Here is a 16,735-nt window from a genome sequence, read left to right as displayed (position 1 = left end):
AGTCACATGATAGACAGAAATATGATACTTAACAGCACCAAGTCTTTGGAATTCCTACTCAAAACATTCTCTGCACCAGAGTTTCTTAACCTGGGGTCCATGAACTCATTTAAAAAAAAATATTTTGATAACTTTATTTCAATAAAATTAGATTTCTTTATATTCTATGCATTTCATGCATTTAAAAATTTGATTCTGAGAAGGGGTCCTTAGGCTGCATCAGACTGTCAAATGGGTCCGAAAAAACCAAAAAACTTGAGAGCCTCTGTTCTACACTTTCTGAGTTTGAGACTGCAAAGTGAGTTTACAAGACTAAGCATTGTTCAAAATAGCTGCTAAAATGGAAAATACCATATTAGTCCAAATATAGGCCATCTGACCTAGATGTAATCGGAAACCCTAAAAAAAGATCTTTAAAAGTGAATATATGTATATGTCTATAGACACAGAGTATCCCAAAAGTTATATCTTTAGTGAAAAATCATCATACAAAATTACCATATAAAACGCATATTCAATATGATTTTTTTTCTGGACCTGGGAATTTATTAGTATAAAGAATTCACTATATGGAAATTCCTTCACTGAAGCAGGTGACCAACTTCTTCGTAATTTAGCTACATGGGGCACCAAGTTAAAAGACCTGCCCATAATCACACAGCTTTCATGTTGATTTGAACTCAGGTGTCCCTGCCTCCAAGGCTGACTCTTGGTGCACTGTGCTAAGTCACCTCCCCATATTTATTATTAAAAGGGTTAAAAAAATCCAATTCTTTCCATGAAAATAAAGACACCTTGTTTGTTTTATCGCATGGCAAAGATGGAAGGAATAGCAACGATAAGAAGGAATAAAATTAAAATCACAATTGTAGACTGCAATCAGGTTTGGTATAAGCCAGATAGGGGAGAAAGCAAGGCTTACCTTCAGACTAATATGATAGCTCATGTATAGCAAGCCTTGTGGTTGTTTAGCACAGAACCTGATCTCAGAAACAATTTTTTAACTTAAAGGTTAAGTGGTCAATATGTCAAAACATGATGGTTATCATCCAAATGGGTTATTAGATCAAGCAAAGGCCTAGCTTTAATTATCAGTGTGACCAAGGTCACATGAGGATTTCTCTGTGATCTGTGAAATATGATGACCAAAAAATAAATGGAAACTTAAAACTTAACATTTGTTAAAAAGCAAAGCCTGGAGTGACCCAAGTCCTCTGCTGAGGCAAGGAGCCTAAATCTTCATGGGACTCCGCTTGTGGGTTATAGCATCTTCACCCTTCTCTTAATGAAATGGTTTTCAAAAGGGCAATGAAAGCCAATGAGATGTCATGAATTAGCATATTAATGAGGCAGGCATTAATACACACATAAGAGATTCTTCAAGCTGGATAGGGGCAGACCTGGGGCCAGGAGCAAACTTCCCAAACTCCTAATTCAGGACCTTTTATGTTTATATTACAGTTACCCCAAAGGGTTTACACAGTCTTGATCTCCTAAAACTGGGAGGTTTGGCCAATGGTATCACCCTTAAGAATGCACTGAGACCATTGAAGGCTTTCATGCAGGGACAGAAAGCAAGGGCAGAGCAAAGAGGAAGGGCGCAGGAGTGTCACATACCCATCACTGTAAGCACCATCATGGCGGGAGGAGGTGAGAATGTCCATCTCAATGAGGTTGTCCTGCAAAGTCTCTAGGAATGTCTGCTTCGCTATGTTTCTACATACATATGGAAACATGAATGAAGCCAGTGAGTCATGCATCTATGAAGTGTGATTTCAAACAAACAGAAAACAAAACAAAACAAAAACCAAGTGGCTAAAGTGTGGCAGCAGCTGGGCATGGAATTAGAATGAGGGCTTTATGCAAGTGCTCATATGTATAGGCTGCTGCAATACATATGCATGTATGCATACACACTGTAATACTTCAATGACCTAGGATTTCATCAGGGCAGGTACTCCCTCCATTGTGCAGATCACAGCTCCGCCACACCTTATTAGAAAGTTTCATTAAATGGTAGTGCCAAAAATTTTATCTCCTGGTGGCCAACCTTTTGGGGATGGGTCTTGTCCAAGTTATTTGGGCAGGTCTTCAGATAGGAATCTTTAGACTCATAGTCCCAAGCTGGTCCAGTCCAAAGCTTGAAATCTTTCTAGCTTTGGAATGATTATATACACTGAGAAATGGCATAATATGGGGAAAGGAGCTTAGGATTCAGAGTCAGGAGACCTGGGTTCTAACGCTGACTCTAACTCTTAATAGTTAATGACAAGGCTCCAACTCGTGACCTCACTAGCCCTGAGTTCCTTCATTCTCTAACACCAGCATAGTAATAATTATATTAGTGACCTCCAGGTTAGGTACTAGGAAAGGTCTTTGTAAACCTGAAGCATACATCACATTTCTATAGTGCCCTAAGGTTTAGGAAGTCATTTTTTCACAACAACCCTGGGAAGCAAGTGCTACAATGCAAATTATTATTGTTGTATAGACCGACAAATGGAGGTTTAGAAAAGTAAAGTGACTTGGCCTGAACCACACGATTAGCTATTAACAGAGCCAGGATTAGGATCACAGAGTAATAGATTTAGAGGTCAACCAGTACAACATATCTTATTTTGTAAATGAGGAAACTGAGGTCCCAAGCAATAAAGTGACTTATCCAATGTCACCTGGTAGCAGCAGAGCTGGGTTTCAAAACTAGATCCTTTGGCAAGGAACAAAGAACCCCTGCCTCTGCTCCAAAATGCCTCTTTAACCTTAAAGAATGACACAATTATGGGATCTGTATTATCATCATCTCTAAAAATTTCTTATGGACTTCTAGGTTCTCATTCAGTTGTTTTTCAGTTTTGTCTGACTTTTCATGACCCTATTTCAGGTTTTCTTGGCTAAGATCTTGGTTAGCCATTTCCTTCTCCAGCTCATTTTACAGCTGAGGAAACTGAGACAATCAGGGTTAAGTAACTTGCCCAGGGTCACAAAGCTAGTAAATATCTGAAAACAGATCTGAACTCATGAAGATAAACATTTCTGGTTCCCAGCCCAATGTGCTATCCACTGTGCCACGGGAGATAACATTATTCTTAAAATGCCTGACTTCTTTCAGGATTGGGCTCCTATACCATGAGGTATTTTAAGGGCTCTCTGTCTGCCTCTTGCTTACTCCTCCTCTACAGTTACTCTGTCTATACTGTGTGTATACTTATATACATACAGAGCAGCTTCTGAGCTGTACTACGTATGTATCTTGTGTATACCAACATACAGGATATTGCAGAAGTCTTAGCGTGGTTTCTGCTACACTAAAACTTCTGGGATATCCTGTATTTACATGTCTTCTTTCCAATTAGGATATAAGCTCCTGGAAGATGAGACTGATTTTCATTTGTATCCCTGGTTGGTGGTTGTGGTCCTTTATTCTCAGAGGACCAAAATGACATCACCATTGTAAAGTGAAATTTCAATGCGTCCAACTGTGGCTGATCAGACCAATATGAGCTCGGAATGCTGTACCACAGGTTGGGCACAGATAGTCCATGTGAATATTGGGGTGGATATCCCAAATATATGGATATATATATATATATATATACATATATATGCTCAAAAATTCCTGATTAGTTGATTTATTAATACATGAGACAACCAACTCTACTGTGTAAAATCTCCAGCCTTTCCTTATTGTCTGAAGTCAGGCCTGAGACATCTATTTGTCTCATGTTCAGCAGAACTAAAATGCTAAGCCCACTTTTCTCCCTTCACAAACTTGGAGAGTTTAGCATATGTTATCAGCTGAAAGTGACATTCCTACAAACAGGAGGTGTCTCCAAATTTCTGAGGATGAAGTCAACTTGTTAACTCAGGTTTGGGGATTTTTTTTAATGAAGATCTCTAAAAGTACATCTTATGACACTATTGAGCATGCATGGTGAAACAGTCAGGTTTGAGAAAGGTTTGTCTGTCTTGTGGAATCATGAAATGTGAGAGACTAAAGGACATCTAGTCTAAATATCCCTTTTTCTTACAGATGATGAAACTGAGAGGCCCAGAGAAGGGGGCTGATTTGCCCAAGGTTACCCAGTTAGTAAACAGCTGGGACTGTTTGGAATAGACTATGAGAGCATGATATGAATCCAAATTACAGGATAGCAACTCAAAAAAAGAATGTAATCACTGGCTATATTAAGAAACAAGTCATAGGGTCCAGATTGAAGGAGGAAATAATCCTGTTCTCCTCTCTTGTTGCCATATTGGAGTCTTCAACCACTGGCCAGAATGACCATTTTGGGGAAATGCTGTAGAGAGTAGTTCTGTTCAGGTCCAGGTTGGAGGAGACAGCCTTTGACTCAAGTTCCTGTGGTTGAATCCAGGTCTTATGAGTCTAAACTCATTGATCTTCATATGACACCTTATCATCTGTCAATGGACAAGCTGAGCTGGTAGCCAACAAAAAGTTCATTTTTGCCCTATTGGCCTGAAATCTGAACCTTTGGACACCATCCCGTGCCTTTCACAAAACTACAGAATAATGAGTACAGCCTGAGAACTCATCCACCCATGAAGAATCTAGGGCTCACAGAAATCAAGAGTGTTGCCCAAGGTCATCCAGTTAATCCATGACACTGTCCTCTAGGATTGACCTTTCCACAACTCTAAGTCTTTCTTGAACCAAGATTTATTACGAAGCCTTAACGTACAGGGTTTTATGAGTCTGGGGCTGCCACTTTATCCCAAAATCAGGAGAGTGATTCAAATTTATCACTCAATAGTCAAAGAAAGCCAAGTATGTAGACTGAGCCAAGGCATCCCAAGGATTGTACGTGATCTATCTTTGCATGCAGCAAACCTACACTAGGAGGTCAAGTGCTAGTAATGATGACAGTGATAATAATAAGCATTTATTTAAGGCTTGAAGGTTTGCAAAATGCTTTATATTTATAAATGTTCTTCCATTTGATCCTCATAAGACCCTTGAAAGGTAAGTACTATGATTACTCCAATTTTACAGATTAGAAAACTGAGGCAGAGAGAGGTTAAGGGACTTGACTAGTATCACACATGTATTAAGTGATAGAAAAAGAATTTGAACTCAGGTCTTCTGACCCCAAATCCTGTGGAGCTTCCAAGATATTCCATTGTTTCATGGTTGAAGATGTGAGCGAATTTTTAAAAGGTGTGGAAGAATATATGATAAACTCATAAATCTCATGATTTAAAAATGAGTGTAAATTTGATTGGACTGTAATTCCCTGAATTTCAGGAGCAGATCATCAAGGTTATTGAAATAGCAAGCTCCTAGTGAGCAGGGCCCTTGATTGTCCCTTTGGTTACAGAGGTGCTTCCTGAGACCTCCTGACACATGACAGCACAGTGTATTTCAAAGTTCAGGATGTGATATCAGAGGGCCAGTTTTCAAGTACCATCTCTGCTGCTCAATGTTTTGCCAAGCCTGAGGCAAAATGCTCTAGCCTCAGTATCCTCATCTGTAAAATGGGGATAATAATCCTTGACTATCTACCTCCTAGAACCATGGTCAAAGAACTGCTATGTGAACTATGAAGTAAAAATACTGACACATTTCACCATACTTGAAATTATAATAGTAATACCAACACTCACACACATATACACACATGCTTTCTCTGTCTCTCTCTCTCTCTCTCTCTCTCTCTCTCTCTCTCTCTCTCTCTCTCTCTCTCTCTCTCTCTCTCTCTCCTAGGAGTAAACCATTTTGCAAACTGAGATGCACTGTACAAAGGGGAGCTTATCAATGTTTTCATTGCCACAGCATGCAAAAACTTCTATATCCTCCGTGGGGGATCTGTGCTCACCGTCCGGATGCCAGACAAGCTCCCTTTAGAATATCTCGGCTCTTAGCCTGCGTCACCAGTCCAGGACCTGGCTCTTGGGGATTTTAAATTGGACCTTAAAAATCCTATCAGGATACGACTTCCTCAAAAGTACCAGGCATCTGAGACAACCTCAAAGCAAAACAATGCAAAAACAAAGTAGTTGTATGGTGATCTATTTCCAGAATTATGTGAGTGTCCAAGGGGATCTAAGCTAGACTGAATGAAGCGCGTGCCGTGTGCTGCTCTGAAATAGCTACTCTCTTTACTCCAGGGGCCCTTGTGATATTGAACACCAGCTGAAAATGCTGGGGTTTCACAAGGGTTTCACTGTCCCTTTCCCACCCCTAGTGCTACAAAAGTCCTACTCTGAGGTCTTATAATGGAATGGAGGGGAAGCTGAGCTCCTGCCAGGGGAACAGAAGCTTAGGCAGGCCCCATGAAACTAGAAAAGCTTTGAGCCCTGGCCAGGTGACAGACTGTGCATCTGCTGTCCAAGGCCTCATCTGGCGAAGTTCAGAGAGGCCCATTAGCTGAGGGCTGTCCACCAGAGGCCAAATTTCCTGGCCATGGCAACGCATGGAACGCTTCTACAAAGGCATAGGATGTAAGGATCTGCCTTCCTGTTGGGAGGGCTGACACCCGCAGAATCAGGGATGCTTTAAGTCACTGAAACAAGTCTTACTAAAATATTTTGAAATTCTAAAGACTCAGTTTTATATGAATTGAAGTTATTTAATCATTTAGAAAGTTTCATCTCTTAAATCAGAAGCACTACATTAATTATGAATTTTGTGGTCTCAATTTTTAGCTGTGTGCCCTTAAGGCAAGCCATATCCCCTCTGACTCTCCATCTCCACATCTATAAAATTACAGGATTGGACAACATGATCTCTAGCCCCAACATTCTCAGATTCTATAACTAAGGAAGAATTTTTCTTTCCTACTCTATTTCATTCTACTCCATCCTCTAATTAATTCTTGTAAAAGTTGACCAGATGTTTCCATCAGTGAAACACCTCAATATTCTATTCAGAAAGACAGGTGGTATGCTAGAAAGTATGTGTATTGGGCTTTTGAGTGAGAAGACTTAGGCTGGAGTCTTGGCTCCAACATTTTCTGGTTGAATATCCTTAAACAAGTCACTCCCTCTTGGAAACTCCTCCATAAAATGGGGATAACAGCAAGTAGTAAGAAGCAAAGTCAAAACTCAAATCTAGGTTTGCCGATGCCAGGACTGCTGCGTTCTCCATTACTGATGCTCTCCACTTGGCACTCTACTCCCCAGCAGTGCTGTGCTACACAGACCCTCAAGAGGCAGGCTAGAGGCAATGAATTTGAGAGTCATAAGGCCTGGCTTTCAGTCCCCACTCTTCTAAATTCAGAGAAGTTTAGATGGAAGGCATTTTAGAGATGACTTGTTCACAGTTCTCTATCACTTCAGTAATCACAGAACACAGGTCTCATCACAGCACTGTAAGATTGGTAATGTAAGTATTATCCCATTTTATAGAACTAGAAACAGAGGCTCAAAGAACTGAAGCAACTTGACCAAGAGTCTATATGTGCAACAAAGAGCATCAAGGTCAGGGTTTGAACCCATATCCTCTGACTTCAAATTCAAAGCTCTTTTGGTATCAGTTCTGGTATTTCTATATGATTATGTTTCTCCAATGAGACAAGTACCTCCTGGCAATAGTCTTGTTTTCTGTTCTTAATAGAAAAAGTACAGTATAAACCAAATACAATTACACTCTTTATTGGCTTAATTTTTTTTTAAATCAATAAACACCAAAAATTCATAAAGAAGACTCTCTATCTACACACATGATATATATATACACACATATACACATCATGTATGTGTATATATACATATATATATCTGTGTGTGCACATGTATGTATGTGTAAGGACACCGACACACAAACAAACCCTTGAGGGAATTGTAATAGTAGTAGGAATAGCTTGCAATAGCTAGTAATTAAAGCTAGCATTCATTCTCTAAATTTTGCCAAGAAATAAATTATTCTCTTTTTTGCTTGATTTTATTATAGCTCCAAAAACATAGCTAATTGTATGATGCTACACTTCAAATGAAATAAAGGCATTTTATGCAACGATATTCTGTTAAGGAAAAGGCAAAAACTGATAGTGATGAACATTAAAGGCAGGTAAAATGCTTTCATGGAAGATTGTATGTGGACAAATGGGTTTGACCCTCTGCTACCTGCTTGAGAGGCAGAACGATATGGAGACTGGAATATTGGGCCTGGGGTCAGAAGATTCAGGTTTAAATTCTTGCCTCAGTTATTTGGAAGCTACAGGATCCTGGATTGGTCAGTTAATATCTCTAACTCATTTGTCAAACACAGACAATAAAAAAAAAAAAATTAAATTAAATTTTAAAAAATCACCCTGCACTGCCTCCCTCTGGGGATTTTTCTGAGAAACTTTAAAGCACTATAGAAACTGGAGTTATTGTGAGGAACTAGAATTCTGTGACGGATATAGAGAATCCTGTGAACCTCAATTCCCTCTTCTTTGAATATGGGGGATAGCACTACTTGCACTCCCTACTTCACAAGTTTATGGTAAGAGAAAAGCTCTTAGTCTAAGGGCAAATGCTATAGGAAAGTGAACTACCATTGGTGTTTGCAGGCCTGTGGTCTGAGAGCTGAGGCCTGGGGAAAGACTAGGCCTAGGAAACAATCACCTGAATGGGCAGTTGTTTGGGGGCACTCGATTCAAGCTCTCATCACAGAGGAAACCTGGTCATAAAGCCGTCTCTCAAATTCCCAAATCAGGTCTGCTAACCTGCACTCTGGAGCTGACACATTGGGGGCACTTCTCCCCTGAGTACGGTGGGGTTTTTTGTTTCTAATTTATCAGACAACATTCCTGGCAGGTTATTAATCAGATGGTCCCAGTGAAATCAATTAAGTTGCACATGCTGCAAAGTGTGAAAGGAGAGGCCCCTGCCTGGCATCGACATTGCTGGATCCCACAAATGTAGCTCATGCCCAAACTGGGCACAGACACACCTGAGATCGCTGAAACACTATCCTGAGAGTCTTCTCTCAGGGAAAGCACAAGCTGGCTCCCTGGTTCCCCTCCTCCCTCCTGGGTTCTCTCTGGCATCGTGAAATGTCAGTGAGGGATGGAGGGGGCGGAGAAGGATTTCATGCTACAGAGAATGCTCTTCCACTCCAACCAAAGGCCTTTTTACCTTCCCTTTCTTTTCTTAGCAGCTGGAAAGCAGAAACTGTGATTGAACTTGGAATCAAGAAGAGTGGAATTTAAGTTCAGATACGTACTAGCTGTGTGACCCTAGACAAGTCACTTATTAATCTGCCTGTCTCTGTTTCTTCAGCTGTAAAAAGGGGGCAACTACCTCCCAGGCTCAAATGAGATAATTTTTGTAAAGTTCTTAGCACAGGGCCTGGAACATAGGAGGCACTTAACACTTGTTTCCTCCTTGCCTTCCTCCTTCTCTCCCTCCTTCCTTCCTATCTTCCTTCCCTCCTTCCTTCCTTTCTGCTTCCTCCCTCCCTCCCTCCCTTCCTCCCTCCCTCCCTCCCTCCCTTCCTTCCTTCCTCCCTCCCTCCCTCCCTCCCTCCCTTCCTTCCTTCCTTCCTTCCTTCCTTCCTTCCTTCCTTCCTTCCTTCCTTCCTCACTTTCTTTCTTTCCTCCTTAAGGAGGAAAAGTTGTATGTGACTTTTCCTAACCCTATTTGGGGTTTTCTTTTTTAATCTTTTATATATTTTAATCATATTTTAAAAAAGGCTTTTATGGCTATGCTATGCTTTTTTAAGGTTTGTGTTTTTTTTGGTAAATTTTTAAATTTTTAACTTAAATACAAAATGAGAAAAGAAAAAAAAACATTGCCATGTACACAGCAGACCACAAGAGATTATTTAATATAAACCAATAAATTTCCATTTCAAGAAAACCTATATAATAAATACTACATGTAATTTTCAAAGCTTCCCAGCTTCCCTTTGCTTCCTTCTTGGCTTTTTTTTTGTTTGTTTGTTCTATACATTTGTTGCTTTATTTTTTCCTTCCTCCAGCAAAGAAAGCTACTATTAAGTGTGGATAAAATATATGTGTGTGTGTACATACATACATACACACATACATATATATATATACACACACACACATTGATACCCATAAACATACACACACACACATCTATATGACCATATATGCTTATTTCCTCCTATCAGCTATTTCTCAAGTGGACAGCATCTTCCTTCATAAGTCCAAGTCTTTGCATGATTTTTTCCAGATCCACCAGCTAATCATTTCCTGTACTGCAGCAACATTCCAACCCAATCTGAGAGATTGCCTATGAAAGTTTTTCCCCAAATTTTCTACATTCCTTCTATTCTTGACTATGTTTTATTTATACAAGAAAATTTTAATTTAAAATAATTGACATTCTTCTTTTGACACTTCTCCAATGCTCTCACCTTATAATATAGCTTAAGGTCTGACACTGCAGAATCGACTTCCTTTATATCTTTTTTCCCTGGTTTCTTTGATGTTTCAGACCGTTGTGTTCTTCTAAATGAACTGAGTTATCATTTTTTCTAACTCAGTAAAATATTTTTTATTTTTTTGAGTATTTGGGATTTTCTTGGCAAAGATACTAGAGTGATTTGCCATTTCCTTCTCCAGCTCATTTTACAGATGAGGAAACTGGGGCAAACAAGGTTAAATGACTTGCTCAGAATCACACAGCTAATAAGTGTCTCAGGCTGGATGTGAACTTGATTTCAAATCCAGTGTTCTATCCACTGCACCATTCTCAGACCAGTAAGAATGAGTTGTACATACACTGGGCTCCGTGTCATTAAAACCTTGCCTGCCCTCCTAAAAAGTCCAACCTAGGAGTAAGAATATGACACCACCCCATAAGGGGAACACTCCAATTTGGTCTTCCTATAATCTAATATGCCTTTTTCCATGAATTAATCATCCAAATGGACATTAGGACAGTGCTTTTTTTTTTTTGGTACGAACTGTACACAAGAAAGGTTATTATGATAATAGCTAGCAATTATATAGAGATTTAAGGTTTGCCAAGAGCTTTACAAATATTATTACGTTTGGTTCTCATGGCAATTCTGTGAGGTAGGTGCTATTTTTATCCCTACTTTACAGATGAGGAAACTGAGGCTTATTAAAGATGCTTTCTGCAAATATATTCAATGAATGGTGACACAGCCAGGATCACACACACAGCTACTAAATGTCTGAGACAGAATATGAACCTAGACTTTCCTGATTACTGAGCCTACCACACTATTCACTGTGTCATCTAACTATCTCAAATTTTAAAGCAATTAATTCCTATGCAAAGGTCAATCAATTAATCAAAAAAGCATTTGACTGGCACTCTGGCTAGACAACGGGGATCAATGACAAAAATCAATAATAATAACCGACTTTTCCATGGTAAGTTCAAGTTTGCAAAGCATTTTATATACAAACTCTCATTTGAGCCTCACATCAACCATGAGATACTTATTAGCCCCATTTTGCAGGTGATGTGACTGAGGTGCAGAAACAGATGAACCCATAGGTTTGAATGGGGTTTGGAGTCCAGATCTTCTAGTTCCAGGTTTCCACTAGGCTGAAGTCACATAGTTCTATGTCCTCCTTTTAAATGTGTAAAAACCAAGGCTAAGAGAAATTAACTGACTTGTCCAAAGTCACAGAGGTTGTAAGTGGGAGAATCAGGACTCAGGTTCACCTGTGGGGTCACTCTACTATCCTATTCTGTCTATAATTCTGCCCCACTTCTTTGCAATAATCTGGCTCTTTACATTCTGTGCTAACTCAGAAAGTCTCCAACTACCAAAAGTCATTTTTTCAGAAAAAAAGAAAGTAAAAATTGAGACCACCCCTCTTCTTTCACCTGCGAAGGTTTCCTGACTTGGATCAGCATAAAAGAGGTCCTCTGTGTCAGAGAAGTCATCCATGTTGTCATACAACATCCACTATTCACCACCCTTCCCCTCTCTTACCCCATACTTCCTTCCCATCCCAATATCTGGACTCAAGAAGAGGTCTTCACATTTGTCTCCATCAAGTTTCACAGCCTTAATTTGGTCAATTGTTCCACTTGGTTACAGTCCTTTAAAATCTTGGCTTCTATAATCCAAGCTATTAACTTTGCCTCCCAGATTCACATCATCTGCAAATTTAATAACCATGCCATCAACGCCTTCGTCCAAGTCATTGTTAGAGGCATTGAACAGAAAAGGGTTATAGCACCCATTTTTTGTATTCTTCTCAGTACCGAATGCATGATTATTGTCTTTTCCAGATCTCTAAGAGCATTTGATTTGTGACTCGTGCACTAAATATGGTCTATTTTCAATTCAATAATAATTCATTTAACAAATAAAACATTTAATATGCATGTACTACCTACAGAGCATTGTGTGTGGAGGTGGGGAAAGTGAAAAGTTTAGATAAGATGTAGTCCTCATGAAATGTACACCTTAGTAAAGTGAGAGACCAACCCTGGTGATTATAATACGCATTATATGAGTGTATTAGAAACGCATCAAGCAACATAAGATACAATAAGGTCTAAGGAGGATGGTCAGGGAAGGTTTCATGGAGGCAGTGACAGCTCAGCTGGGCTATGAAAAGATAGCTAAGAAGGGGGAGGGAAGGCATACCATCCAGAAATAACAGCCCAAACAAAGGGAGATCAAAACATTTTATAAATACTTTATATAATAAGCCGGGTTGGAGGAATCCCAAAATGATTATTAGAGACATGGCTTGATACTGGGCTGTTTTCTCTCCTTTCTCTGTACCCTTTCTTTTGGTGATTTTATTAGATTCCATGGGTTCAAATACTAGCTCTATGTAGATGAAGATGATGCCCAAATTTACATATCCAGTCCTCCTCTTTCTCCAGCTCTCTTCAGAGCTCCAGCACTGCATCATCCATGGTCTGATGGACAGCTCCATCTGGACGTCTCACATGAAAACAAGCTCAAATGTCCAAAATGGAAGTCATCTTTTCCCCTTGAGTCCACCTTTCCTCCTAATTACCCTGCTTCTGATAAGGGTATTTCCTACCATCCTCTAGTCACCACAGTCACTAACCTGTGAGAAATTCTTGATTCTTTTCTCTCCCTCTTTGCACCCTCCCTCCTCCAAAGTGCATTTAGCTGTCAGCCTTGTTAAGCCGACCTTTACATCTTCCAATTCCGTCCCCTTTTCACCAACATGGCCATCATCTCGGATAGGCCCTCAAAACCTCTCAACTTTATAAAAGCCTCCAAAATGAACTCCCTGCTTCCAAACTCTCTCTTGTGCAAACCATCTTCCACAGAGCTGCCAAAAGAATGCTCCTTGAGCAGAGGCCTGACCATGTCATTCTCCTGGAAAAAAAGCTTCAATGGTTCTTAAGATAAAATACAATTTCTTTTGCAAACTTCCTGAATGTAAGGGCCATTTCATTTTGGTCTCCATAACCCCATCCCCTAGCAAAATAGATGGTGATACTAGCAGATTAATAAATGCTTTCTGAGTAAAAAAGGACCTGAAAAATCTGTTTTTGCCTATGCTTTTCTACTGATTCTATATTACCCCTCCCTCGTGTATCCTATATACCAGATGAAACAGCAGCCAGGTGTCACAGTGGAAAGCATAAGTGGCATCAGGAAAATCTAAGTTCAAATCTGGATTCAGACACTGACTAGCTGTCTGACCCTGAACAAGTCATATACTTTCCTCATTTGTAAAAATAGGATAATAATAACTCCTACCTCCCAGGGCTGCAGTTAGGATAACTGTTGGATATCTGTAAAATAAAGCCTTGCCAACCTTAAAGCACTATGTTGTGTTCAGTCATTTCATGATCCTATTCGGGGTTTTCTTGGCAAAGATACTGGAGTGGTTTGCCATTTCCTTCTCCAGATCATTTTTTATAGATGAGGAAACTGAGGCAAACAGGGTTAAGTGACTTGCCAGGATCACAAAGTTAGTAAATGTCTGGGGTTGGATTTAAATTCAGTTCCTCCTCACTGCAGGGCCAGTGCTCTATCCACTGGGCCACCAAGTTGTCCCCACCCTTCTCATTTTCAAGATGAAGACACTGTTATACAAGGAGGTTTAGTGACTTGTTCTAGGACTTGAATTCAGATCCTGACTCTAAAAGCTAGGATACCACCCTACATTTATTATACATTTATACATAGTGTGTGTGTGTGTGTGAATATCTGTCTATATATATATACACATATATGTGTGTGTGCGTATATATATGCATATACATAGTAAATGTCATCTATACACAGATACATAGCATGTATATACATATAGACACAATATGGATACATATGTATATATTTGCTAGATACCTGTGCACAAATAGGATACATGCCTCCTATCTGTATATACTTTGTATTTATATTTGCATACATTTATTTTAAAAATATGTGTTATTGCCTCTGAGTAGAAAGCAAGCTTCCAAAAGGCAAAGATTATTTTTGTTTTATTTTGATCTTTGTAATGTCCAGCATCTAATACAATACCTTGCACACAGAAGGCATTTAATAACTGTCTGTGGTACTGAACTGGACATAGTACAGTGACAGAGAACCCTTGAAGCGGGGTCTCTCATCTCAGGTAGCTAGTTTTGAGACACAGAAAAAAACCAAGACAGAAAGCCTCTGGAAGGGTCCATTTCCTCATCTGTCAAATCTCTAAGCTCTCTTCTCCCATTCTGTGTGCCGGGTTCTAATCTTCTACAATGTAAACTCCTTTCTAAATCTCCTGCTGTTTGGTCTCCCAGGATCTCTTTTTAATCTCACCTTGGTGATGTGCTGAGGTGCAGGAAGGAGTAGTACCATAGATCATAGACACAGGCCTAGAAGAAGCCTTAGTGACTGTGGAGACCCAATCCCTCATTTTCCAGATAAAGAAACTGAGGAACACAGAGGTTAAATGATGTGCCTGCATCCCAAGGCTAATAAGGGTCCGAGACAGGATTTGAACCCAGATTTCCCTGAATCTAAGTCCACTGCTCTATCCATTCCACCATACCATGTAGGGAAATAAACAGAACCAACACAAATTCTGTAGAATACAAGGGATTTGGGGGCCACATGAATTTTTTAAAAGCACAATTTGCCTCACTGAAGTACAGGGAACATTTGGGCAGTGACTTCAGGCATAATTGCCTCTGTTCACTGAACTGGTATGTAATTCAGGCAGAGAAATACTTTTTGGCAAGCACACTGCCATTTCCTTGACACAAATTCAGCTCAACAAAACAAGCATTTATAGAGGCCCTACCTGTTTTGTGTGCCACTATAGGATGGAGATGCAAATACCATCAAGGGCACCGAGCTCACTCTTGGTACGGCCACAGCGGGGAAGCCTCCAGCAGGGAGGGCAGCAGGCAGAGAGCTGTTGGCACATAACGGGCCCTCACAATGGCTTCAGTCTCTTTGCTTTCAGTGGTACCCAGCGTGCTCCCCAGAAAGACCAAGGCGGGGTCTGGCAAAGGTAATCATTCCAGCCTCACTCAAGGGAGGGGAGATGATGATACTGCCTTCGGATTTTCTGGTACAAAAAGCCAAGGGAGGCATCTCCAATTCAATCTCCCCTCCAGGAGCAAAGCCTGGCTACATGCGGTTCATTTAGACAGGTCTCTTCATAATCAAGTTTCAAATATAACTGTAATTATGATGACAGTAGTAGCTAGTATTTATATGGCACATGAAGATTTGCAAAATGCTTTGTAATTATGATGTCCTTTGATCCTCACAACAACTCTGACAGTTAGATGCTATTATTATCCTCATTTTAACAGATAAAGAAGTTGAGGCAGAGAGATGGTGAACTGACTTGTCTAGGGTCACCAAGCTAGTGTCTGAGGTAGGATTTGAACTGGGATCTTCATGATTACAAATTTCACATTTTTATATATCTCACCACAAGATACAATCATAATAAGGTGGGGGGGGTGGAATTGGCAGTGAGAGTGTAGAATCTGGAGTTGGGGGAAATGACTTTGAGTTCTGGCTCCAACATATTAACAGATTGTGTGAATTTGAGTAAAGACTATTTGGTCTAGTTTTTAAAGCCCTTCCTTCATAACTTGGTCTCAATATTTTTTTTGTCTTCATTATATGTAGTTCTCCTTACTTCATTCCACAATCCAGACAAGCTGGCCTTCTCTGTTCCTCCCATTTGATACTTCATCTCTGTGTTTTTGAACTAGTCATTCTCCTCCATCCTTAGAATGCCCTCCTTCCTCACCTCCACCGCCAACAGTCCACCTCTTCTTTCAAGATGCAGATCCAGTACTACCTTCTATAGGAAACCTTTCCCGACTGCCCCCCTCCCAATGCAAGCCTTCCACCTCCTCGAACTTTGGTTGATTCCCTACGTGTTTACAGTATGTGTGGATTGCCTCCTCTGAAAGAATACAAGCTTTCTGAGAGCCAGGATTGTTTTGGTTTTTTGATATCTGTATTCCAAAGTAGTGTCTCCTGGTGACTCTTGGACCCCTTTATATCTTTCTTTTATCTACTGTAATTAGATTGGAAGCTCGTGGAGGGCAAGGACTCTCTTTTTCTTGTTTTTATTCCCAGCACATAGCACAGTGCTTGATATTTTCATTTCTCTGATTCTCTATTTTCTCACTTTTAAAACAGGATGATAATAATAGCACCTACCTCATCATGTCATTGTAAGAATCAAATGAAAGAAATATATATATATATTGCTTTGCAAACCTTAGAGCACTGGGTAAATGCCAGCCATTAGCCACTGGGTTCAGGTTCTAATTCGCCATGTGATCTTTGGAAAGTTACTTCCTCCATCTGGGCCCTAATTTT

At 40.0% G+C, this 16,735-nt stretch overlaps 1 protein-coding gene across 6 annotated transcripts in view; it reads right to left on the bottom strand.

Annotated features, from left to right (window-relative positions):
• The window catches only part of TENM4 (teneurin transmembrane protein 4), a 1,206,236-nt gene that overhangs the window by 313,945 nt on the left and 875,556 nt on the right, over positions 1–16,735 (bottom strand). For all 6 annotated transcript variants that reach the window (XM_072610720.1, XM_072610721.1, XM_072610718.1 and 3 more), the window contains one exon: positions 1,618–1,716. In XM_072610720.1, the coding sequence (XP_072466821.1) occupies positions 1,618–1,716 (99 nt within the window). The remainder of the gene's footprint in view (positions 1–1,617; positions 1,717–16,735) is intronic.

The sequence above is a fragment of the Notamacropus eugenii genome, chromosome 5 (genome assembly GCF_028372415.1).
Source record: "Notamacropus eugenii isolate mMacEug1 chromosome 5, mMacEug1.pri_v2, whole genome shotgun sequence".
Taxonomy (NCBI): Eukaryota; Metazoa; Chordata; class Mammalia; order Diprotodontia; family Macropodidae; genus Notamacropus; species Notamacropus eugenii.
The sequence above is the reverse complement of the archived record's forward strand: the minus strand, read 5'-3'. Positions and strand labels throughout refer to the sequence as shown.